The 26,265-nt window shown below is 39.6% G+C and overlaps 1 protein-coding gene across 40 annotated transcripts in view; it reads right to left on the bottom strand.

Moving 5' to 3' along the window:
• Positions 1–7,095: 7,095 nt before the first annotated feature.
• NRXN3 (neurexin 3) overlaps positions 7,096–26,265 on the bottom strand; it is a 1,022,019-nt gene continuing 1,002,849 nt past the window's right edge. For 22 of the 40 annotated variants that reach the window (XM_037394471.1, XM_037394477.1, XM_037394486.1 and 19 more), the window contains one exon: positions 9,252–10,721. In XM_037394471.1, the coding sequence (XP_037250368.1) occupies positions 9,796–10,721 (926 nt within the window). In that variant the 3' untranslated portion in view covers positions 9,252–9,795. Of the gene's footprint in view, positions 10,722–17,002; positions 17,734–26,265 lie in introns of all 40 variants that reach the window. The other 18 variants (XM_037394493.1, XM_037394505.1, XM_037394499.1 and 15 more) reach the window with 5 other exon arrangements.

Raw genomic sequence — 26,265 nt, 5'->3', positions numbered from 1 at the left:
AACATAGCTGGAACGGCTCTAAGTGGGACAAAACCAACCATTTTGCATCCGTGTTTCACATTTAGGCATAGCTTAAATTGCTTTTTGAAATGAGCATCTCTAGTTCTGCTTTATATTGTTTGACAAGGACTTGTAAGGATTTAGCTTAGACAAAGCTATGAGGATATAATTGCACAGGTGGCACTGTATCAATGGCCCTTAACATATGGGATACATTATGTCATACTATTGGTTGAGAAGTTGGTAGGAAAATGTGGATCCTTTAACTTATGTGAGGAAATCCAGGCATGGGACTGCAGTTGGCTTCAGAATTGTGCATACTTTTCCTTTACATCTTTTGGTGGTAAGTTTGCTCTGCAGTCATTGCACTGCTGGGATTCATTAAAGTGCTGCTCTGATGCTCTCTGAAATCAGTGGCAAAGCATTTCGTGACCTCAGTGGTAAGTGCTCAAGCTGCAATATATCTCAGTGTATTTATGTTAAGTGCAACAGCCTGGTATGTGTATGTTAAATGCAACAGCCCAGTGGATGGACTGGGCTCACGTTTACCCAGATATGCTGGATATGCACTTTATTTTGTCCCATTGTTCCAAGAAAATGGGTCAGTGAGAAAGCAATAATATGAAGTGCAATCAGCTATGAAAAAGAAGACTTTTAAAACTATTTATGGGTCCTTTTCTGTAGAAGAAATCTTGACATTACAGTCACTGAAAATGAGTCCTGTTTTTGAGGGCCCAGAAATCTCAGGAGAACTGAGAAGCCTAGGCTTTTGAGAGTTTACTATACACTCAATCTTTGCATTAGCAAGGCTTCGAGGGAGTAGGAACAGCCCTCCAAAGACTTCCCTTGTTACCAAGCAAGCCTTTATAGTGCATATCATCATTGTTTTTCTTTATGATCATAATGTGACTAATATTTAAAAAAAATAGTGAATACCACGAGGTAAAGGAAAATAAAAGTTCAAACTGTTTTAAAAGCAAAACTTGCAGAGATTTATAGAATGAGAGCACTCTCTGTTTACTGTAAGGGAAGCTTTGCCATCAGCTTCAAAAGAAGTCATAGTAGGTTCTGAATATTTGTAATTCTTCTAACCCAATTTTTTTCCTGATAACAAGATCTTATTTAAAAATCTTGGCAACACTATGCACTTCAGTTCAGACTGTGAAAGATAACAATCAACTTCAACTCCCCCTGACCCAGGAGTAGAAGGGTTGTAGTATGGCATTTAGTCTTAGTTCCTATTATTAGATGTAGTAAAATTGTGTTGTCATTGATGTTATCATAATTGGTATAAAAAAGTTGTTTATGGCAAAATATTACAGATGAAGGCAGTGATTTTCTGCAGGAGTTTGCAGATGGTAAAGCTAGAATCTGGCAGACTAGAAGCTGCTTTGGGTTTTCAAATGCGTGCATGTGTGTTTTTGCTAGTATGTATAAAGTTGGGACATTTTAAATAGAGTTGAAAAAACAATACTTTCCATTTTAAAGTGGTTCTTACTTAGTTTAAGAGGGTTTTGTTCTTTTTTTAGAAGCTCCTGTATTTCTGCTGTTTGCTCTAAGTTATTAAAATCTTACAGCCAGCTCTCGATTTGGAGAAGCTAAAGTTAACGGGAGGACTGGATGTGTTCTACCTCTGGCAGCACCACAGTGTACTTTGGAGGTGTGAGTAAAGAGTGGGGGAGTCCAGAAGCTTTGAGGACTAATCTTGTTACAACCATGGATTTTCTATATAACCACCGTCAAGTCTCTTTGTCTTAGTTTCCATCCTTGCACAAGGGAGATACTGGTATTAGCTGACAAGGCAACTATGGATATAAATTAATGTTTGTGACTCAGGAAACAGGCAGAAATGACTAATCGTCAAGCATATGATGCAGAAAAAGCAGTAGGGATCAAATACTTGGAGAGTTCAAAGAGATCTACTGAAAGAGCTTCCTGCTCCCCGTGCTTGGGTGAGGTTGGGATTCTGGGAGAGAAAACTGGGGCAAGTAAACTCAAGTTCATCACACAGGTGGAGAAAAGGACTTGATTCAAGTTACATAAACACTCAGCACTGGCACAGCTCAGCTCAGCTCATGCATTCTTGGCTTTGGAAATCAATACCCTGTTCTTCACCTGCTGCTTTACTAGGTGCATGGCTGTGCGCTGCAGGCAGGCTCTGTGTCTCCCGCTTTGTAGAGGAATGAAGGCAGTGGGTTGGTTAACATTGATAACATGCAGCTGTGGCCTTGCTTCAGCGGTGGTGGGTTGATTGACATGGACAATATGCAGCTGTAGCTTGTTCCCACAGAACGGTTAAATAGCCTTGAGGAGTGTGGGAGAGGGGTTGGATGGAGTAGGATCCTGGAGAAGGAAGAATAGGATGTAGTAGAGACCAGGAGCAGTGTCGTCTGGCCTCTGGAGGATGGAAAACCAGCACGGACAGTAGAATCTGACCCTTGGTAAAGCTTTGTCACAGCCTGCCAGCTTGTTTTGTGCTGTGACACTGCTTTCTTTGCTCTTACGAATAGCCTTGGGAAACTGTTCCTCAGAAGGGGATTCCTTATCACCCTGTGAAGGATTCTTCCATGTACCTCTTTCCCTGCTCTAATATAAAGACCTGCTGCTACCACCGCTTGGTAGTACTGACTGTAGGTTGCTGGGCCAAGCTGTAAGCCTGAGAACTGTGAAGAGCTATCTGAACCAAGGAAATCATTCTGATACCATTACTGATGGGTTTCAGAGCCTTCACTTTTCCCATTTCCACTTCTGTTTCCATGTTGTGGTTCAGTCCCATTTTGTGGTCCAGTGTTTTAACACTTTCATGTAACTACTCCTGAAATACAAATCCCCTCCAAGTGTTTTTTTTTTCAAGACGCTTCAAAGGCTTTGGCAACATTATTGAATATATCTATATTTTTTTAAAAAAATCCTGCCCTGTGGGTTTAATTTTCCATGTGCACCTGTCAAAGCTGTTAGGCATAGTGCCCGGCATACGAGTCATTGAAGAAAAGCGTGCCTAAGGTTTTCCCAGCTGCTTGCTCGGGATTTTGCTTATTCCACATGGAATAAGTCTCTTGGTTGTCTCCTGTGAACAGGAAGACTTAAAAGATGCATGGAGTGGTAGGTGAAAACTCCTGCTGGGTGGCTTTAAGTTGTGCTTGGTGGTAGGAATACAGGTTTGTGCTTCTGTTGTGTTTGTACAAGGTATGGAACCATGTGCAATTATTTTTTTTCCTCTTTTTTTGTTTACTTCAAATGAATTTAAGGAAACATGCACATGCAGCTCCATCCTAGTGTGTTGAAATGGACTTCTTTCCAGGAAGTTCACATCAGACCTGAGCTACTGGTCATTTTGACTCCAACTCTGAAGGCAGGTGAGTTCTGTAAACCTCACATAAGGGAGAGAGAGTGGAACCTTGTCCACCACTTGCCTACATAATTTGGTAATGCAAAAGCCCAAGCAATTAACAGGAGCTAATTAACTTTATCTGACTACTATGCTGAAATGGCCTCAATTTTTAAAGGTATTTATGTAGCTGATTTCCCCTGTTTTCAATAAGAATTAGCCACCTTAATACCTTTAAAAAATTAAGCCCTTTTTCAGCTATATGCAGGCCAACATAATCCCTTGCTTGTATGTGCTTTTTTCCTCTCTCCTGCAATCTGTGTGCCCAAACTCTAAACATCGAATCCCTGAAGATCAACCATTTACTGAAAATTTACCTTGAATGGCACCGTATTCGCTGGTCTGTGAAAGACAACACGAACAGGCTCTCCAGAGAAAAGGGGTTATCAGGAACATTTGGGGACAGACAGGAGATGCCGTAGTGTGTGACGTGCATGGTCTGAGGAGAAACTGGAGTGTGATAGCTTGCTGTATGTAAGGCAGCGTTTTACCACATTGAGTAAGAGGTTCTAATTCTGTTTCTTAGCTGACCCAACAAATGTTGCTACTGTGGCTAAACTTTCTTGGTTAAGGCGTAAGACCTTTCACCCCAACCTCCTGCATTTCTCGTGGCACCCCTGGGTGCAACACCTCGTTACCCCCTTGACAAATGTGGTCTCAGAGCCTAGGCAGGGTCCCAGCCAGGGAACTGGACAGCAGGCAATAGTCTTTCTTCCCATGCCAGTGTCTCTGCTCACCCAAAAAGATCCTGTGATGCTGACAGGTTGGAAGGCGGATCTTATTGCCTTTCCAGCTCTTTGTCACCGCTTGCGTGTGGCGAGGGAAAGACAGTGATTAGTTCTAACGTAAGACAAACATCTTCTAGGGAGCCAGTGCCAACCTTGGCAGCTAGGGACAATGTATGATAAAATGGGAACAGCTGCATGTAACTGTTTGTATGTGCTCACAGGGCACTTGAACAGGCTTTATGATCTTGCATGCCTCTTCCAGACTGATAGTTTTAAAAACTGCATCACCACAAAAGCAACATGCTTAGCTTTGGCTAAGTGTCAAGTCCCATTGGTTGATTATAATTCATGTGTCTTTGCCTTCCTTGGGAGTCGTCACCCCCTTATGACCGAAGATCCCTCCACTACAGAATTGAGGGGGAGGGACATTTACCTTTTAATCATTATCACAAAACTGATCAGTATGTTCTCACTTCTTGGGGAAGAAAAGCAGTCAAGCATGGCAACTGAAGAGTAGACCAGCATCTCTGCCCTCCTTCCCAGCCCAGAGGCATGGGCAGAAATTTCCAGAGAAGGACCCAGCACTAAAGCTAGTCTTCACTAGTCCTCTCCTGCAACACCAGGACCGGGAAGGACCCATCAGTGCTCAGATCTTCAGGACATTCAGCACTTGTAAAGAACCTCTGCAGCTGTGCAATATGCAGAGATGTGCTGAAGAGTTTTGGGAAAGTAGAATTAGGTGTCTGCAACAGGGACCTTCAGAAAGTGATACAGTAAGTAGGATGTTGCCTACTAGTAGAAAATGCTGAGAAGCAACTGCCAAGGCCTGGTCCTTGAATATTGCTGTATCCCTAGTTCAGCAGTGGTGCATAAGGCAATTGTGTCGGCTCCATATTTTGCAGGTACTGGAATGAGTCCAGCAAAGGGCCATGAAGATAAAGAACTGGAGCAGCTGTTCTACAAGGAGAGGCCGAGAGAGCTGGGACTGCTCATCCTAGAGAAGAGAAGGCTTAGGGGGAATCCTATCAAAATGTATAAACACCTGAAGGGAGGCTGTAAAGAAGAGGATGCCCGGCTCTTCTCAGTGATGCTCAGGAAAAGGTAAGAGGGAACTGGCACAAATTAAGAAATGTTAGATTTTGTCTATCGAGAACAAAAAACATTGACAGAGAGGGTGGTCACACTAGAACAGGTTGCCCAGAGTGGCTGTGGAGTTCACATGTGCAGATATTCAAAAACCTGACTGGACACAGTGCAGAGCAGCTCGCTGTAGCTGACTGTGCCTTGGGCAGGTAGTACTTGGACTAGATGGTCTCCAGCGGTCCCGTTCAACCTCAACAATCTTATGACTTTGTGATCAGCCAAAGACACACAATAATTGCAAGCCTTTTAGGCAACAATGAAATCTCCTTTCTGACGCTTTCATTTAGCCTAAGTAATAAAATGGTCACTAGGTGACAGAGAAAATGAAAAAAAAAAAAAAAAGAAAAAAAAGAGTGACTAGACTCAGAGGGTTAGGGTAAATCAGGCTGAAATGTCTTGCTTCACATGATATTTCATAATTATATGAAGTGTACCAGGTTTTGAGAAAAGCACTGAGAAAAAAATGTAAATGCTTTTCTCAGAACACTGACTGCTTGGTGAGAAGGAGATTTTCTGCAATATTAGAAGAGGCAGTTAGGTTCAGACCTAGATCTCCCAAGTGCCTTCTGACTGATCCAGTACTGGGAATATTAGCTAGCAGTCATCACGCAGGAATTTTACAAATTTGGGAGGGAAATGTGTGGGGAGTTTAGATCAGAACCTGTGGTTTTCATATTTGTGAGGATCTGTAAGGTGTTAGAACGTGATTCACAAAACCTCTGAAAACAGTAAAATCAAAAAAACCCCTTCACATGTACATACACAAATGTATCACCCATGCAAACATGTGAGCAAAAACAACGTAGAAAATCACAGAGTATAACTGAACAATTAGTTTATCCTGAGTCTACTCTGGTTCTAAATGAAACCTGTGCAAAACATTGCTCAAAAGAGCAGTAGATTCTGCCTAGGGAGGGAAAGAGGAAAAAAAAAAAAAAAGGCCATCGTTGGTTGAAAAATGGAAGGATTGTGAAACACTCATTTGGCTGACCTCCAGATGCCTCTAAAAAGTCAGATCTTGCAGGTAGCTTGGGAAGATCCAATCTGAAAAAAACCCACCCTACTACTGTCAACTGAAGTTCTGCATTATTTGGTAAAGAAAGACAGGATATTGGGAATTGTGCATGATGGCCAGAATCATAATAGACTATGATGCCCAGTAGGAAAACAAGGGGCAGGCAGCAGCTGTGATCAGGGTTTTGGGAGCTTCAGAGCCTACCTGGAAGGAGGTGAAGGCTCAGACGATCTACTTCAGGTACCTAAGTCTGATCCATAGCACCCAAAGCAAGTCAACTCTGTTCCTTCGGTAATGTGTGGAAAGTCATAGCTAAATTCAGAGGACCTAAGTCAGGTCCTCATATAAAATGATGTGAACACTTTTCTGTATCAAATTGGCAAATTTAAAAGGATTCAGCTGCTGCAGCACAACAAACATAGACTCCTGGCCACAGAAGAGGAATCCAGAATCCCATAAAGGTCATGGGAAGAGCTACACACTTCAAAGGCAGACTGAAAACAGGCAGCACGTCAGAAAGGGCATACTAGGTCAATGTCCTGAGTATGCTTTTACCTGAGGTCACTGAACCTCGTATTCCAGAGAACTACTCTTAAGCCCATGGAGGTGGGGTGTGGGGACGAGTGGTGGGTGGTAGACCCTGCAAAGGAAAGAACTGAGATTCCCTGCACTAACCAAAGAATGCAAACAGGAATATGATTCCATGATCTGGTGGCTAGACATGCCTGTGGGATGGGGGATACCTGCTTCACAGACTACTTTTCACCTTTAAAGGTCTGAAATTTCCCTTTTGGAAATAAAAACCCAGCAACATCCAGGGCTTTGGGAAGAACATTTTATTGCTAAGCATATCTTTAAACAAAATGCAAATAAGAAAAGAAAAAGAATCAAAAAGGAAGAAGATAAAGAAAGGGAAAAAAAGCAATAACATCACGATATTTCAAATAAAAATTCTTAAGATTGTCCATAAAGCAACAGGGATATGGTAGAAGCCCACATACAGAAATGCACGTTCCCAAAAACTGTCCAATAGAAACTTACACAAAAAAAGGAAAGTGTAAATCTTTTTCCCTTAACTTAAAAAAGGAAAGCAAAAAGGAAAAGAAGAAAGAAAGCAGGAAATCATTTCACAAGACTCCAAGACTCCAAGAACAGCAATCTTTTACAGACATCAAGATATAATCAACTTTATATAGTTTCGGCCAGTTAAGTCATCTAAAATCGTGCTTTCATACCTTTTAAAACCTGTCTTTTTTTTTCTTTTTAGTATAAAAAATAAAAAAGGAAAAAAAAAGCTCAACCTCTCACACACGCACACGCACCACACACACGCACACATACACGCACTGAAAATATTTGTTAACATGAAAGCGTCTTCTCTAAATGTTTGAGAAGGCTGTTTTTTTGAGCTTTAGTTCCCATGTGCGTGTGTGTATTTGATGACACTTCTTCAAAGTCAAATATTCATGCGACTTATAAACACCAGCAAGAGTAGATTTCTAAACCTAAACAGCTGATTATTTTTCATCCGTATACAGAAAAAGGGTACATTTCTGACATTCCAGAGTTCTCAATCCATCTTGTTTTTTGTTGTTTTCCTCTCTGTCTGTCTGTCTCTCTCTCCCTTGTTTGTTTGTTTGTTTGTTTTCACATGATAGGCATGGCCGTCAAACCACCTAGCTCTTGTTCTGTACAGTAAGATAATCCTTTTCACAATAACTGGGAAAACGTAGAAACCAAAGAACCAAATTAAATAACTTAAATAAAAACAAAAGACATTCCCAATTTAACCATAAAACAGTATATACACCATCAGGGTATCCATATAGAAATTATACTAGCAAAAAAAATAGTAGTAAAATATGTAAACAAAATTTCAGATTTTTTTTTTTTTTTGACACAGGTAACTGTGACAAAGCTAAAACACACACTCTTCACATTGTATGGTTTGCTTTTGTTGTCTGTTTCATTTTACTTTGTTCTTCAAGAACATTCTCATTCCACATTAAGACCATAACAGAACTTCTGTTCCAGTCGTCCCGTCAAACATACCATGATAAATATATCTGTGTGTATATATATATATATTATTATTAAATTCCTTTTTCTTTATTATTTTTTGTGTGTCACAGCAGCTTTATTTTTCTTTTATATAAAAGAGAAGGAAAAGGGAGAATAGGGCAAATGGAAAGACAGAGATGATCTGAAATGTCAAGCTACAAAATTAAAATATTACATATGAAAAACAGTTTTATGTCAAAAAACCTATGTATTTTGCATTCTTTTACAGGTGTTTAGCTTTTCTGACATTTATGGGTCTTGTCACAAGTTGAACTCCAGTGGTGTCTTTCTGATCTCTTTATTAAACTGATTTATTATTATTTTTCGCATGCATTGCAATCAGTCACAGAACCAGAACCCAGAGGAAGGCTCCTTTATTTTTGCATGGTATATTCAGCTCAGAATGGTTAACCATTTTTTAAGCTTTTTTTCATCTTCAAATCCCTTTAATCATAGTTTGGCTGTGCTAATGCACGCTAAGTGATATTCTCAAATAAAGCCAATGACTGATCAGAGCAGACCCTAACCCATCTATTCTTCAGTTCAATTGCAAATACTTGAGCCAGATCCAAGGGAACCAGCTTTCCACGATAATTTTTTTCAGCACCACCCATCGGACACTTTCACTGCGTTGTTAAGCAAACAACTTACTGCAAGACGACGGATTCTAGAGACAACACAACCAGGTATGCAGAGTAAACACCATGGGTAGCTTTTGAGTTCATATATGGCAATAGTCTCTCTTTATTTATTATGGATTTTTTTTTTCTCCGAGATTTCTTCTCAACTCATGTCCTGGTTCACCCCCCACACCATTCCTCTCCACCCTTCCCTCCCACACCCAAAAGTAACCGAAAAAACCCAAACAAAAAACAACCCAAGAAACCAAACCAAACCAAACCAAAAATCCAACAATCTCCAAAATCATTTATTCCCCTCCTCCAATCTCGAAAAATTATATGTATGCTGGACACGGCCAGATCAGTTTGTTCGATATTTTTTTTGTTGTTTAATAATATTTGCATTTTTTTCTTTTTCCTTCCTTTTTTTTTTTTTCTTTAAATAAGTAAACTGAAAAATTACCGATACAGTCAGGGATCACGGACATTGTTAAAGACTCACTTGGAGATATGAAACAAGTAAGCCATGAAGTCTTCTACCTTTGCAGAAAGTTCAGCGGAGGAGGAGATTTGGAGACGTCCGAGTTCACTAACAGGGCAGAGCTGTGCGTGCCATCTCCAGAACGCTAAGTGTGCTTTATAATACATTAGGGCAGAGTTTGCTGACTCCAAGCGATGACTGAGACATTAACAGTCACTGCTGATTTTTTTTTTTTCCCAATACTTTTTTTTTTCCCACAAATGATATCTCCCAATCATCTCGTTTGCTGCAATGGTTCTGATATTTCAGTTAAATCTCATTAAGTATTTATATATTTATATATAAATAAGTATTCTTTTTTACACATAATACTCTTTGTCCTTGTTTTTCTGTTTCTTGTGGCCGCTCTTTGAGCTCTGCTGCTTCTCCTTCACGAGCGTGCCGTTGCTCTGGGCTGAGTTGCTGATGTAGTTCCGCGTCTCGTCCACCTGATAGGACCCCTCGTCCCTGTTCCTGTACTTGTACATGGCGTACAGGAGGATGAGGATGCAGAGGGCGGCAGCAGCCACAATGCCGACGACCATCCCCGTTGTGCTGCTCGACTCGCGGACCACCTCTGAGGCCCCCGGAACCCGTCTGATTCCCGGCTCCGTGGGGTTTGCTGTGGGCACATTACGGAACATGGGGGAAGTGATTAGCGGGCTCTTCAGCTTTGTGCTGTCTAGCTCATAGGCAGTGGGCAACGGAAGCAAGACTATGTCAGGCTGGGGTTTGAGCTCACGGTTATTCATTTTGCCGGCTGGCAATTTGGGCACCATCCCAGTCGAGGACGAAGCTGTGGAGCGGATCAGCTCAGGGGACAAAGACGTGGTAGTAGTCCTACCAGTTTCGGAGACTTTGTTAGGTCTAAAGTCCTTGGATTCCCACTTGGGTGCGTGTGCTTTGTAGCCACCTTCGAAGATTGAAGTGGAAAGACTCTTATCTGTTACCAAGGAGAAGGTGGTGTAAAAATCTTCATCATCAGTAGGGGGTAGGTTAGAGTCAAAGGTTTCCCCTGAGCCATACCCAGATATCACCAAGCCATCATCATCACAACCATCGCTGCCTTGGTCCGACAAGCAAGGTAACCCCGCCTCAGAGGTCATGGACAGGGAATCTTTGGTGGTCTCAATAATGGTGAGGAGGGGGCGAAAGGTAGGGGGGAGTGTAATGAAAGGTGCACGAGTAGCAATAGGAGGGATATCTAAAGGGTCTTCTACAAGTAGAGGGATAACTAATTCACCTCCTGGGATGGAAAAGAGAGAGAAAAAAAAAAGAAGATTAATACATTTTAATGATACAATGCACCATTTTCAATTCACTTAACTCAAGGGCAAGAGAGGATTTGGGCATCACGAAGAAGTGTGAGGGATCAGGTTTTTTGCCCTAACTACACTACCACCATACTTTCCTGGGGGTGCCTTTCATTCTTCCCTCCCACCCTGATCTGACATTGGTAAACTGCACGTTCCATTTCCTCCCTCTTTTAGCCTGTGCTAGGTACGTACAGTGCAATGCTCAGAACTTTTTGGGACCCACAGTTTTTGATTTTTTGAGATACTCTCAAGTGACTCTGTGGACGTCAATTTTTGGTAGTGATCTTTCTTAAGCATTTGGTTACAAGACTGTTTAAATGAATTATTTCAGACTTCCATAGAGCAATGCTCTCCTAGATGGATTTTACCACTCATCTTGCCGGTTCTTCCTCTTCCGATTCTTTCCATTTAAAATAACATTGATATTTCTTCTCTGCCGTTCAAGTCTGCTCACCTTCCGTAGCAGTTTATAAGGCCATTCCCTACGGCCTTTCCCCTTCATCCGCTTCTTCTTGATTCTTGCCTGGTTTTTAAATTGTGGAAAGTTTATGAAAGTGAGGGATGGAGTAAGAACCAAGTACTTACTGGGGTCCATGAAGGTACAGAGCTCTACTCAACACTTGTCCAGCTCTTTTTAATCTTTCTTTACCATTCTGTTGGATACCAGGGTTGCCCCTTTCCTTGCATCTTTTGGGCCTGCTAATGCCATACTGTCTTCATCTTCATTTCTTCTTGATATTCTTTTACTATAATTTGATTAAAAACGTAAGATAGACTGTATTGTGATTGATGATATAACTGAATAAGGACTCTGATGACTCAAATTAGCACTTGAGCCCAGGACTGTACTGTAGAAGTTGTCTTCACACCTATTGTTACTTCTTGATACACAGATAGCTGTGATCAGTGCTGTGTTTTCCTAACATGATGGCTACCTACAGAGGACCAAAAACAAGGCAGACTTAAGGTCTACGAAGCTATAGCTATAATATTTGTACCTTACCAGAGTGTAAACTGCAACTGAAACAGGAAAATCAGTGCATCATTTCTAAGATTTGGCTTCTGAGCAGCAATATTGCTACTTTTAGGGCAGTAGTCCTGTTTTGTCTATATGTTGTAATGTGACTGTACTTCGGAGCCTATGGGTAATTAACACTCCACTGTTTTATTCTGATGTGGAGGCATAATTAATTTATCTAGTTCAGATTGCACAGTCTAATGCTGACAGGTTGCTGACACATTTTTAGGGTAAGCCATATTGCTTTTAAAGTTTGTGTATAGATTCTCCTTTGAGTAATTTTTCTTTGCCTAGCCACTTAAGTTAGCTGCTTTAAATATGAATTGAAGAGTTCATCTGAGGAGCGCAACCCGGTTAAGAAGTATTTCTAATGCATGGGAAAATTTGGTTTATACTCACCATTGCTTAAGGAAAGCTGTGAGAAAGGAATTTTAGTTTCTAAATAAATAATTCTGGCTTTTACTTATGTGTTAATAACTGCTGATGAACAATTTGGCATTATTAGAATGCTGAACGGCATCCGGGTAAAAATTCTGCTCTCTCTTGTCTACACCGTACTACATGCACTTGGTTCCCATTGAATACTGCCAGTAATGGCCTTGGGGGTTCTCTAAAGAATACAGTTTAAAATCATAATCCCTTCTAAATATATTTGGAGAGCAATATATTTGAACAAATTACATACTGAAGATAGCAATATACTGAAAATGTTATGTAACAGTTTGATTAAATCTGGATAGCTGAACTAACGGTATGGCCTCTTCTTATCCTTAATGAGAAACTAAGTGGTGACACAGTTTAATCAATTGAAACAGCCAGATTTTTCTCAGAGGTACCAAGGTGGAAATGAGGACAAACTAAGAAATATGGTACTTCGGATACTTTCATGCAAAGTTAATTTTAAGCTAAGATACAGAGGAGCAATTTGAATATGTTGTTTAGTTTTCTGAGCTTCCTCAGGATGTTCATACCACTTTTGTTACTGGAGAGAGGATGAAGAAATAAGCATCATATGTGTAAAATAATGCCAATCTCTTCAAACTACATATCCTCAAAAAAATTATGTAAAATGCTGAAAGTGCAGTCTGCCAAATGGCTACATAGTATTTTGTGCTCGTGCATCTGAGCTGTTTTCTGTGCAATGTAGAAACTAGGGCATGTAATATGATTTATATATGTCCAGAAGCCCTATCCATGGTTAGAGTAGGGCATCTATAATTTATGCAAACAGGTGGTCTCAGGATAAACTCGGAGTATGCCCCAGAGGTAAAGATCATCTGTGAGCCTGGTAAAAAATGAATAAAAATACAGCATTTAAGTCTGCATTACACCAGCTTGGATGACTGGGGAAGTTAAGTTCCAGAAAGTCAGGGATAGGTAGTGTCTCCTTAAATGATTTTTTAATATCAGTGTTTTGCTGTTAAAAAGTAGTATTCTTCTGTAATTTTCATTCACCATCTGTGACACCCAACTGGAAAAAAATCGGTTTGGCAGCTTTTAATTTCTCATCTAGAGCACTAAAGTGCCTTTGTTCTTAAAATCTATTGTACTGGCACACAGAATAGGCATGCAGTTGATCTGCGACCCACAGGGACAATATTTTTGGCAGTTTTCTTCCAAAGACAAATTCTTTTGGTCCTATTAATGATTCATTTTCTTGAAGGAATCAGAAACATCTTATTAATATGAAGATCTTGTGCCCCAGTAACCCTTGCCTTTACAAACTAGGTCGTAGTTCTACAGTTTTTGTTGCCGTTGAGGACTTGAGTGAATGATCAAGACTACCGCAACTATAAAAATGATCATGGTCTTCCTGAAACGTTAAGAAAAGTTGTTAGAGTTGCTATGGGAGGTGGGGTTTCACATAAGTGATGGAGTGCAGATAGGAGCTTTTTGATTCCAGCAGGTCAGTTGAACGGAAGACAATAGGCTAGAATCAGGGATGAGTTTTACAAAGTTTTTATCTCACAATGTATGTGTGAAGAGAAATAACTTTCATACCAGGAAGACTGGATTAACTTTATTTCCCATACAATTATTTAATCTCATCTCTAGTTTTTTTTCCAAATTGTCCAATGATCCATACTATGTTTAGCTGTATACTAAAGAAATAAAGACACTGTTACAGGTCCTTCATTAGGAATCACTTCTCCATCAAGGAATTAATTTGTTACATTTACTTAAGACAACATGCTTTTGGGGAGTATCAGGGAGATAGCTGTAAGGGTGGTAATGATGCCTGGATTTTTTTTTTTTCTTTCTGTCTGTAGTGGAAGAAACTGTGAAACTGGTGAGAAATATTGTGTTTGTGGATGATATGGGCTGTTTCCTGATAGTTACAGGTTTCTTTCCCCCTTTTTAATGTTGGGTGCTAAGCACCAGCTAACAGTGTTCACTGGTACACTGCAAATTCAGGATTACTACAGCAATCTAAAGATTTCACAAGGAGTTTCCAGATTTGTTATTCACCTACTCTGTGCTTTCTCTCCTAAGGAAGGAATGGATATTTCCCAAACGGAATCATGTTTTTTAAAAAGCTTCTGTTGACAGCACGATGCCAAAGAAAAAAAAAACAAAACAAAACACAAAAGGGAAACAGATAAAATACTTGAGTGATATAGGTGCAAAATTAGTTTGCCCATCAACAGCAGAGTGGCAAAAAAGTTACTGAACAGCAAACTGGAAGCAGCACCGAGAGAACCAAGGTCTGCAGGGTGGGAAACATTGTACCCAGCAGCTCAGTGCTCTCCTTGGTTTTCTCATTTCACAAAGCAAACACAGTGTGCATATATTCCTTAAAAATTAGAGTTTAAATATAGCACATATACTATTTTCATGGAGTTGTGCTTTTCTTTAAACTACCAAGATCATTGGGGATATAAAAGGTCTAGTTTAGCCTTGGAGCTGCCCTGCTTTTTGCTTTATGAGCATATTTATAGATATATAATTCATACTTCTGGGGCTGATCTCCAGTAAGAGTTCTCTGCCACTGGAAAAGACAGTGTTAAAAATTTAATAGAAGCCTTATGAACTGTGAGGATGTTGTGGGTGAGTCATGAATGCAGAGGGCACCAAAAAAAAAAAAAAAAAAGAAAAAACACTAACCAAAAAAAACCCAAGAAAAAAAACCCCAAACCTGAAAAACTGTAGCAGCCGCCGGCTTTCATCTTTAGAGCCACAGCTACTTCACTGGAGTCTGAGGCATCACACTGATGCAGGACAAAAGTCACACAAAAATGAAGCCTGAAAGATTAATCTTCTCCTGACGATGATAAGGGACACACCCTTATCGTCTCTCTCTTTTGCAGGTGTGGCTGAAGAGCTTTTAAATGCCATCCATGAAGGCTGCACAACTCATCTGTTCCTGCAGGCACTTGAAATTCTGCATCCCAAGTTTGTCACTTTCATTTTATTCTTATGCTGTTCCTCTGAAGTTTGACTCCACTCTCAGTACGAAATATTTGCCACAGAAAATAACTCCTTACCTTTTCCCCCTCTGTATCAACACAGTAATTCCTTATTAAATGACTGAGTTCATAAATTTCAGTCTAATGGTATTTTAGTTAATTCTCCTTTGAGTCCTCTGAGGATAAAAAGGGGAAATTATTCAGAACATAGTCCCCAATTCACAGCAAAGACGAAGCTATCATGAAACCTGGTAGATGAACATTCTTAATATTTTCTACTCTCTGCAGTCTGATTTAATTGCAATTGACAGTCAGTAGCAGTGGGGAAAACATCATTTCCACAATGGAATACTGCAACTTTTCATCTCAAATATCTCCTGTTCCTTTCAGAGAACATATAGTCCTCAAAGTGATTAGCTAAAACTGTATTTCTGGTGGAGTTAGTTGAAAAGCTTTCCCAAGTCCTCCAGGTGATATTAAAAGACATTAGTTATTGCAGTGCCTCCTAATGCACGGCTCACAAGCAACAGGAAGGTAAAGCATTTGGGAGGTCATGAATCCCATATTAATGCTGGGCTGTGCTTCATTGCTGTAAATTCTTGGTCACCTTTGTGCAGTTCCAATCAAACAGATATTAATACCTTCCAGAAGGGACCCGACATCGTGTCCGCAGGCAGGATTCTAGAGCAAAAGTAAGTACTTCGGTGCCCAGACACTGAGCTGCTCTGAACCCATTGGAACATGTCCTCTTCCATCTCCCACTGTTAGTTTAAACTTTTACAATTAATTGGTGACAGCTTCCTACTCAGCATAATGATTTGTTCTGTTTTCAGCATCAGTTGTTCAAGGGACCCGACAGCTGAACGTAAGATACCTACTGAGCACAGCATTACTATGCAGGAATGGTGAAAACATACGTGCTTGTAAGGGAGTACAGTTTCTTTCTTTCACTCACTGTTTTTTAAAGGAATTAATTTAAATATCTTTTGAAGCAAGGGAGTTGCAGAGGTTCAGGACGTGAGTTTCAGTAGGAAAGTGTCTGCCAAATGTACCAGTTCTGGATGATATTAGCAAGCCTGATACTAGCCATAGTACGATGTCTGCGTTTGCCTGGTAAGAGTACACTTGAGAGTATCATTTTGACTGGATGTTGGGCAGATAATCAGCAATGGAGGAAACTGATAGAAGTCAAACACTTTCATAGGAATAAAGTAGGAATGATGTTGAGATGCAGTAAGAAGACCCTGAGAGCTACCAAAAAGCTAAAGAAATCTCATTGGTTTTTTACATGACATGAAGGCTACACCACCAGGCTACGTGCAATTTAAGTAGCATGACAGAAAGTAGCATTACTGGTGATTCACTTTGGGAAAGGTGAAAGAAAGCTCTAGAAAGGGACCGAGAAAGGATAGCAGCAAACTACCACAGGCTCCTTCACCCCCTCCTATGCACAATACAGTCCGGTAACCAACAATATACAAAAGGCACGTAACATAAAGGCAAATACAGACTGATAAAAAAATAAAAATAAAAATGAACATATACATTTTTCCTAAAACAAAACCATATACTAGAAAATAAAAATGCCACAGCAACAAGGTCAGAAAAAGGAAAAAACATAACAAGTCATTCACTTCATCAGCAAAAGAAAGATTAAAACCTACAAGAACTGAAAAAAAAATAATTATGAAAATCAAAAACATTATTTCCTTTAAAAACAACTCATCAAAAATACATAAAAATATTTAGAAAGCATACCACATTGATTTCATAACAGTCAACTTACATCAACAAATTGCCCGCATGTTTTTTGGCATGAAAGGAAAAATTTACAAAAGAAAGTTGTGTAAGAATGCTCTTGGACAAGTAGCATTGCCACATTCTTGTAACTTGCTTATTTTTCGTTGTTGTTTCTTAAAAACTTTTTTAGCAAAATGTTTATTATTTTTTTTAATATAATTGTTTTACAACAAAGGGCGATACAGGGAGGCAACAACACATACATCCACACCACATAACATGAAAAGAAAAAAATCTTGCACCTTAACAAATTTGAACTTGTTTTTTTTCTGCTGTTTTTTGGTTGTATTTTTTTACCTTATGTAAAGTTGTTAGCATATTACAGTTGAAAAATCCTGTACATTTTATAGAATTTACTTTTGCTTGTCTGCATATCTACATATATAATGTTTTTTGATAAGCAAAGTTTGTTGCTTTTTTGCCTTTTTGGTCAATTCGATATATATTTTTTTAAACATTTTCTTTTTTTCTATAATTTTTGTGTGTGTGTGTTTTAAGGAATGGATGACTGCACATGAAATCTTAACAATGCTAAAGAAAGGGGTGGTGGAGGGGAACTTATGGGAAGAAAAAATGCCTAGGGTGGATGGAGTGGGAGTGTAAGAATCTATGAGTGTACTACACAGGAGATGAAGATGATGGGAGTGAATGTGTAAGTCAGTTGCCATGTCCATGTAAGGGCGGTGCGGAGTGATCTAGCAGCATTAGAGCTTCTGGCTGTAAGGAAGGGATGGGCAATATACAAAAACAAATGAGCATATTCATGCCCATCAACAAAAAGAAAGAACAGAACTCTAACATTGACAATCTCACAAACCCTAAGCTGCAACTTCTTCAACATGCAAGTTACAAAAAATTAATAATTATATTATTAATATTTACATTTTCATTAAAGAGTCTCAAATTATAAAAGCAGTTAAAACTTTTCCCTACTAAAAATAGCAGTAAAAATACATAAACTAATAATAGTAATAATAATAGCAATAATAATAATAATAATAATAATAATAATAATAATAATAATAATAATAATAATAATAATAATAATAGCCAGAGAGTAAAACAAAAAAACAAGGAAACTAGTTTTATGCATTGGAATTAGAACAACTTCATCTGTAGCTACCCACAGCCTCCTTCTTCTAAGAACCAGCTCTTCTGAAACCATGAAATTGACATCAATATTCTCAATAATTTGAGACAATTATTTCTTGAGCACATCAAATCACTGTTTTTAATGTAATGACTGTGTTGGCACACCCCTTCCCCATTCTCAAATTGGATCGCTTTCATATTCGGATTCTCCAGAGAATCTCAAAAATACAGCTGTAGGATTCTGCCAGTGAAGTAGTTCCTCATTTAAAGAGGGAAATAGAGGGAAAAACTGCAGAAAACAATTCATAACTCTTTTGTTTTGTTTGTTTGTTGTTTTTTTTTTCATTATTAGATTGGAACAAACCAAATCTAAGATAGAAATTCAACCATTGAAAAGAAATACATCAAAATGTAACTATGTAGAGATATACTAAAAAAAAAAGCAATTAATTAAAAAGAGCATTTTTGTCCCAGGAAGAAGGGAGATAAAAAAATTGTGGAGTTTTAAATTTGTATTTTTAAAGAAAAAATTATTCCACACACTTTCAAAGATGAATGAACCAGATGCACACATTGAAAGGAACAGACAAAGCAGTCTAGGGACACTTTCATAATTTGGAATTTATTTTTTTTTTGTTAAGAATTGGATTCTCTTTCCTTCCCTCCCCCTCCCATTTAAATTTGCTTTCAATTGTTGGCCAAAAAGACCCACCACCCTCCAATGTTGCTTTTTTTTTTAATAGATCTTTTTTTTTTAATCGCTTCTTTTCAAAATAAACATGGAGAGGAAAAAAAAGGACGTGCAGTCTGGATGTACGTCATAAATAGACATAGAAAAAGAGAAGAAATTGGCTGAGATCGACAAATGGGTTATATAATAGCTTAATTTTACTGTAGGATGTTAATAATAATGCATGCTTAAAGTAAGTTGCATTTAGGGAAAGTAGAAAAATAGAACAGCAAGCAAGGACTTGGGGGGTGGGCAGGAGGTTGGGGGAGGGGGAGGCGTGTACCATCCATGCCTCTCCAGAAAGGGCAAAACACATTCCAGAGGGTTCTCTGCATTTCTGCGGGAGGCTGGAAGGGGAAAAGGGTGAGGAGAAATCATAAGCTATGCTAGGATGCTCTTTTCACCCTATGACCTTGTATTTTGATCAAACACTCAAAATTCCAGACTCCAGCACTTATTCTGGCCTTAACTCTCCAGGGTATTCCCCAAATCAGTGGCATTTATTTTTCTGCCTAGTCAGACTGGGCTTATTCCCGTAAAGGCTGGGCTTATTCCTGTAAGTGCTGATCAGCTTGAGCAAATAGAGAATATTTATTTGAAGTGGTGAGCAGTTATTCGGGCGTGCTGCCCACGATTACAGCTGGGGGCTCACCAGCCAGCAGTATTTGGTACTAAGGCCATATGGTTTTGCATAGGCAAACCTGCTGCTGCTAGCATTAGCACTGAGAGTAGTTTCTCCTATGCTACAAAAGGTTTTAAAGTTCAAGAAGATATTTCTAATGGATGCTATCTAAGTCTTCTAAAATCCAACTATTCTATGTCCTAGCGGTGTCCTCAGCTTCCTCTGAATTCCCAGGGAAACACATACGATGTCCGTATTTTTCTCGTATAAAGACCATCATCCTGCCATCAGAGTCCTTCTACAAAGGAGCTCAGGACCCCAGCAAAACAACCTGGTCTGTCTGATGTTTTAGGAGAGGGCAAACGTTTTATATAAGCTTTGGACCATGTCCACAATGCATCTCTCCAGGAAATGGGAAAAGCAGGCTATAAGCACTGCATGTACCTTAGCTTTCTGTCAGGACTGTCAGCAAGATCATTTCATAACCCGTCATAATGGTCATCTTACCGCTGACCAGTGGAAGTAGGTGGCTATCTTGAGCTCCAGTTTCTGGGAGGAATGGGGCTATTTGCCCTGTAGATGTGGCCAGGGCTACTTTTGTACAAATATGGTAACAAACAGGTAGGATGTTTTGCTGCTTGTTAACATGAGGAACAATAGCACCTTAAAGCCACTGACAGATCAGGATTAGTTTTGGAGAACGTTAAATAAGCATAAACCCCCACAAAAATTAAATAACCTAGATGCCTAGATTGGTTTTAGATGCATTACTGGAAAGCATACAGTTCTGAGAGGAGTTCTACAAGAAGACTTTTAGCTCCTGCTGCAGAACTGATGAGGCTGCGCTGACTATCAAAGCACGGTGCATCTGGAGCTGGAATGTACCATGCCTTTGCTGGAAGACTGCACTGGACCTGTCGTCTCCTACATCCCTTTAAATAACATATTGGGAAGGGAAAAGGTCCAACCAAAGAGGAAACCTGGTCAGGGTGATCCCAGGGACAGAACATGCAGGTTACAGGAAGCAAAACATTGGTTGACATAGAAAATTTGGGGAATTCATTTGTGGATCAGAAAAAATTGGTTAGGAATAGAAAAAAAAAAAAAAAGACAGAATTGAGGCCTTTGCAGACCTCAGTGGAGATTTTTATTTGGTAAGGTTTTAAGGCTAGTGTCCCTGGACACCACTCCCTACCAGGATTCGGAGCTTCTGGTTTAATTCTACTTCGGGAGTTTCACAAAGAGGCATTTAAGCTTTGAATTTTAATCAGCATTTGTCATGACTTGCCGCTGGATTTTCAGAGGAGCGAAATACCCCCTTCAGCACATTCGAACTGAGTGCCTTCTCTTTGATGCAAAACCGACTGTAAGGCATGGGTCTGGTTGCCAACTGTGCAGGCTGTGTCAGGCGACTCCAGCAAATGCTTCTGCCCTGTTTGACAATAAATGCCTAACCCATTGCATGGGGGCCTGGGGAAGCCTTTTACTGCCTGAAAGATCAAAAGAGCTAAAGAACCACAAGTGGAGCCAGAGACACTTAAAGAGATGACAAGATTTTGTAAAGGACATCTTGATGTTAGACTTACAAGAGGATTTGAACGGTGCAAAGGAATTTTTTCTTTACTCAGTCAATATGGAGGTGCTTGAACAGTTCTTTGGAAAATCTGGGTCCAGCAATTTCTGTTGAGGCTAGGAAAATCTTCTCCAATCTTTTTAAAAAAATCTAGCTGTTAATAGTCAAAACTAGACGTTCTAATTTGAAAATTGGATCCTAAATGTTTCCGCATGAAGCTACACAATATTTTATTACTTAACATTTAGCAAATTATTCCTCAGAAAAACAAAGATTAAAAAGTATAACCATTGCATCCTTCTTTTATTTTCAAAAACTTAAAGTAGATGGAAGGCCTGGGAACAGAAGCATCTGTACTATCCAGGCTTACAAGCTTCTTGTTTGAAGGACTGAGCCAAGATAGCCAACTTTTTCAAGTGAAAAAAATCCACATTTTTTACAAAAAGCCCCTTGTTCAGCAGCTTTAATTATTAAGTTTGATTTTCTCATTTTTTGTTTTCAAGTTGCATTTTAAAATGCTGCTGGCAAAGATAATGCCTATTTCTCTGTATGTTAAAGAGCGACATGGTAGATAGTAAATTAGGATCTAGGGCTGCATTACTCGCTCCGGATTCTTGCTAACCTCTGGATTCTCCATGTCTCCTACCACTCTGGTCCTCGGGCTCCAGCAAGCTGACAGTTTATTTCTCCCCTAACACACTGAACCCCATGTTAACTGAGTTCTGTGCACTGCAACACAACTCTATCAATGTATCTCATTATCTCATTATGTGTCTCATTATTAACCAGATGCATCAGCTGCTTCTTCTGATCTAGCTGGCCAGCTATACTGTTGATGTACTTCAAATGCCCAGGATTCCCTGCTGGCTTAATCATGCATCCCTCCTTATTTGGCTTATTTTTCTTTCTGTATTTTTATATGCCATAATTGCAAAACAAGGACAAGGCCAGGAAATTATTTTTTAAATTTTTTGTACTTTGACCTAATTAGAAGGGGACCCAAGACTTTCAGGACTAAAAGGGAGCATGCATTTCACCCCTGTGTAATCTGGGCTCCCCAGCTGCTGTAACCTTCATAAGTTTACTTGATATAACAGGCAGCACCCTTTTGGGGTCATGTAAAGCCATATGTGTTGGGCAAGGATACTAATGACACACACTTCTAAGCAGCTGATACTATCAAAATATCAGTGAAAAGAAACAAACAGAGTATTTTCAGTGAACTGAAAAGTGCTCATTTTTCTGTAAAAAGTTTACCTACACAATAGAGAAAAAGGCAGTGTTAGCTATGCATCTGCTTTTAGCATCAAGATGTGTCGGCAGCATTTTCTCCTCTGGCTAGAATATTTTGGTAGCAGAAGTATACATTAATATACATAAGGGTGAAAAAAAAAGCCATGCAAAAATCTGCACTTCAGGCATATGTCTGTACACCAAGGAAGAGAAGAATCTTCCCCACTTCCAGTGATTTCACTGTGAAATAAATACATAGACAAACACGGACTAAGAGACGTGGTTCTCTCCCTCCCCGTAAAACTGGTTAAATATGCTCTACAGCTGTTTAAAGGTTAGTGAATTTATCACTTCCTAATATAAATACTAGAAAGGCTAGATCCAGCAGGAAACCCTCCTAAGAGCTACAGAACCAGCATGGGTTTTCTGATTGCCCACAACTCAGTCATTAGCAGCTATACGAGGAAACCACGAGAAAGCGAGCAGAAGCGGGGAGAGTGCTCTACAGGACAAAGTCCCAAAAGAGAAGGCAAGTAAGGGATTCTGGTAGGAATCTGGGAAGTGTGGTATTTCTAGATGGTCGTTCCTGCTTGTAGTAGCTCCCAGAACAACCTGTTCATTCTTGTATGCTCTTAACCTTTCTCAGAGCAGTATTTTTCAGACTTCCAGCCAAATGAATGCTTAGCAGTCCACAAATAACAAATAGCTCATAGATTAATAGGAGGCAAATACTAATTTTCAAGGCAAACCCCTCATCTCTACCCCCAACTCAGAACAAAAATCTGTTCCTGTGATTCTCATCGGCTACCCGCACTAATTTAAACCATGAAAGAACAGTATTTGGTTAGCTGGTCCACTACAAAACACAGAGAGATAGGAATAGCCTATGAAGATAAATTAGTTATATCATCTCCCTTGCACCAGCTGTTTCTACTGGCATAAAGCTCTTTCATTCTAAGCCTACAGGCACATCTGAAGCTCAGAAATAAAAAAGCTAATCTATAGTAAGAATATCTACATGAGCACCACTGACAAAGTCCCACATGCCATCCTGTTTGTGTGTAAGAATTAATTAACGGGGCTTCTTTATAGCAATAAGCTAGACAACTATCAAATAGAAAAGCATATTTACAGTTATCATCAGAGCTAAGGACATCACAGGGCTAAACCACCATGGCTCTCCGAATTTTTCAGGTGTTGGCCGTAAGCTTATTACCTTTCCAGATTCCTCCAAACCAAAGAGTATTTTGATGCTGCCAGTGCTTAGCAGCCCATCCAATATCACCGGCCTGAAAGCATTCTTCCCATGCATCCCTACTCAACCGCCTTTCTCCTGGGAGAAGGATCTGATATGGTTTTTTGAAAGACTGAAAACTGACATTTGTAGTCAGGCCAACTAAGGCTTTTTTATGTAAAGCTAAACTTATTTAATCCCAAATGTCAGTCACATGGGAAGAAGTCTTTCTGAATCCTGCAGGATTTTGCAACTACAAACCAGATCCTCATACTGACAAACTCAGTAGCAGAACTCCATCCAGTAATTTGAGTGGCAGCAGGAATAGTTTACTATCTTTGGTGTAAACCCATGCAGCAATTTCCTGCGTATTTATGGTATATTAAATTGTACGTAAGTTTCCGTTTATCTGCAAACATAGAGCAGCAAGGGTATCTTAGTGTCCCCTCCTTTCTTCAATGCCTACAGCTATGAAGTAGCCAGGTAAAAAGAAAAGTGCCATCAGTTTGTCCAAATGACAGTGAATATTCCATGACTACCAAATTCCTTCTTGGTAGTTGTATCCCAAGAAGTCTTATACTGTCATACCTTTTAATATCACCTTCTTAGAAGGCACCCAGCAAACATACCAAGACAGCTCTGAAATAAGCTAAGGGATCACCAGGCACATTCATACACATCACAGAAGTGTATGAAACTTCTGTCTTGCATAACTTGCTGGGGATAATTACATGAGAACATTGAAGAATTTAGGAAGTTCTTGGATTCAGGACTGATTTGAATGTCCAGATCCTAAAAGACACCTGAAATATGCATCTATGTAAGGAGGCTACGCCATATTGAGATAGTTGGAAATGGTGCCTACTTTGCTGGTATACAAATACTTTCTTAGGTACAGCTAAATCATAACCACAAGAAGATCTGGATACTTCACAAATGCTGTTTTGTTCTTAAACCTTACTGTTGACTGCACATTATCCTCTGTGAGAGTTGTACACCCAAGTTAACTTATGCATAAGTTATTCCTATGATCTCCTTTATTCATACGTAATTTCTGATGTATCTATTTTCACACTGGATTCTTTGAGAAATCAGTTCTGGTGAACTTCAGAAGTAGGCAGGACCCATTTCAGTGCAATATTTTTAATCCCTCGGATGCTAGGCTACACTTGCCATTTCTGTTGAAAGATTCTACAGAGTAACTTAATTCATCCCTCATCTAGCATAAGCACATTACATTCTCAGAGTCTGCAGCTAGTCCAGCTGTGAGTGACTGGGTGGATGGAGCTTCCTTCCCTGCTTTGAGAGAGGAGGAACCAAAGCATAGTAGATTCAAACCAAACGCTTTCTCTTGCAAAGAACGTAAACTTCTCTTCTGATAGCAAAGTAGTGATCCTAGTTCTGCCCTCAGTAACCCTTCTTCTTTTACTGTTTCCTGCTCCTCTTACAGACAGAAATAAGTGCTGGGAAGAACCTGCACTCACAGCTTGTATCCAGGGATAGCTGCAGTGCTTGTATCTTGGAGCTGTAAACAAAACAAAGCAAAGCGAAAGCATACAAAGAAAAATGTTGTCCACTTCTTAGATGGCCGAATAATCCAGGATCATCCCAGGCACTACTTATCTCTCTGGAAGACATTCAAGATCTAAAGCACTTAACTTTTTAAGTCTCTCTGGTGAAGCAGCTGCAGCTTATTCTTGAGGATACATGGGAAACAGTCCTACTACAAACCTTTAACAAGGACCTTTAACAGCATACACACTGCACTGAGTAATTTTTTTTTTTTTGACAAGCTGTAGAAGAAAACAGGGGTGTTAATGGATGTTTGGCTATACAGACGCGGTGATGAACTCCAACTAGAAACAATACACAATTTCCTTTGAAATTACATCAAGCTAAATATTGCAATAACTGAGAAGAAACAATAAACTATGCCCATAAACACTACTGAAAACAGCACAATAGCTATCTGTGTGTTCTCTTCTATTGAGTATGAGTACTTTTACATCTACTTCTAGCATATTTGAGGTGTAAGAACTAAGAACTGAAGTGACCTATTCAAACTAATGTAGAAAACCTGCAATAAATCATGGAATTTTAGCACATCTTCCAGATGATGCCTTATCCAGTGGTACAGCCCTGCCCACAATGTTACTCTTCTTTGGGCTTTGGATGTCAAAGTATGCTCTGCTGTAGATTAAATTGGAATAATTCATTGTCATATCAAAAGTGAAAAAAAGGGAAACACCCGCAAAATGTTGTTCCCATAGTAGAAGTTAAATCTCAACAGTGCAAAATTGTACCGGGGAATTAACTAGCCTGAACAAAACCTGAAGAATGCAGAGGAAAATACCTCAGTGCCAGCTGTGGCACTTCAAATGAATTAGACAGGACTTAACAGAAATTTTTGATTTGTAATTTTCCTCATGCTACAAGAAGTCTTTGGGACTTCAGAATTGAGGACAAGCCCTGCAGTCTCCTCAGCCAAGAACAAGTCAAAATATTCCTCAGGATTAATACAAGGATTGCCTCACAGCCACACTGAAAAGGCTGGGCCAGGTTCCCCATCAGCAAAATGAGTTGACGTTGGGTACACCAAGGCTTTAATACCCGGTTACCCAGAGGGAGAAATGTTACATAAGGGCCTGTTACTGATGAGAAGATCAGCACCAAGTAGGCTGCTGATAGATTCTACCAAATTGCCACTGGGAAGTGGTAGAAAATCCTCGGTAGAAATCCTGATATTGAGTAGTCACAAATAAATG

Source organism: Falco rusticolus, chromosome 7 (genome assembly GCF_015220075.1).
Source record: "Falco rusticolus isolate bFalRus1 chromosome 7, bFalRus1.pri, whole genome shotgun sequence".
Lineage (NCBI taxonomy): Eukaryota > Metazoa > Chordata > Aves > Falconiformes > Falconidae > Falco > Falco rusticolus.
Note: the sequence above shows the minus strand (reverse complement) of the source record. Positions and strands in the feature narration are given on the sequence as shown.